General features: G+C 52.7%; 1 protein-coding gene across 1 annotated transcript in view; it reads left to right on the top strand.

Annotated features, from left to right (window-relative positions):
* Window positions 1–575, top strand: part of ARHGAP25 (Rho GTPase activating protein 25) — a gene marked incomplete at its 5' end in the record, with an annotated part of 4,923 nt that extends 4,348 nt beyond the window's left edge. The window contains one exon of the mRNA XM_015648637.1: window positions 171–575. Within this exon, the coding sequence (XP_015504123.1) occupies window positions 171–381 (211 nt within the window). The remainder of the gene's footprint in view (window positions 1–170) is intronic.
* Window positions 576–795: the final 220 nt, after the last annotated feature.

The following is a 795-nucleotide window of genomic DNA, read 5'->3' as shown; positions in this document are numbered from 1 at the left end:
ATCAGTCCACACACATCACATTTATTGATTTATTTCATCTGAAGGGCTCAGGGCAGCACCTCTGGCTTGTTTTGCTGTTTGATGACGCCGAGCTCAGACTTCCCTGAGAGCCAAAGGATTTCCCAGCCCTTTTCCAGCCCAATCCTGTCAGGCTCTGTTTCCCTTCGCAGCCTCCAGAAGGAAAACCACGAGGTCTGGGCCAAAGTGGTGAGGCTGGAGCAGGAGCTGGAGCAGGAGAAGAGGAAATGTGAGGAGCTGGAGCTGAGGCTGATGAGGGCAGAGCACGCCCGGGACGAGCTGGAGAGGAAAACCAAGGTGCTGCAGGAGGAGATAAAAAACTTAACTCAAGCCACGAGTCAGACTGGTGCCAAAAGCAACTAGGAGGGGACACTCAGCTTCTCCCAGACAACAAATGCAGCTGCACAAATGCACAGGAGCTGCAGCTCCAGAGCCTGGGACTTGCATTGTGCAGGGTCCTGCTGCTGCCCACAGGCCGAGGGGGAGGAAGGAGAGCAGAGCTCAGAGCTTGGTTCACTCTCTGAACCTGGAAATTTCAAAAATATCCTTTAGATTTATTTTTTTTTTTGGGGTGTGTTTATTTCAAGTTTTCTTTCAGCTGCTCAGGTTGGCTGGAGAACAGGCCAGCACTTGCTGCTGCTCAGTCAGGATTGCACTCCCAGGTTTGGGGTATGGACATTGTGCCTTGACAGAAAGAAACCAGAAGTGTCTCTCCTCCAGCTGCCTGGAAAAACCTCCCTGGGTGCTGGATCTGGGCAGGCAGAGGAGCTGGGGACA

The sequence above is a fragment of the Parus major genome, chromosome 22 (assembly GCF_001522545.3).
Source record: "Parus major isolate Abel chromosome 22, Parus_major1.1, whole genome shotgun sequence".
Taxonomy (NCBI): domain Eukaryota; kingdom Metazoa; phylum Chordata; class Aves; order Passeriformes; family Paridae; genus Parus; species Parus major.
Note: the sequence above shows the minus strand (reverse complement) of the source record. Positions and strands in the feature narration are given on the sequence as shown.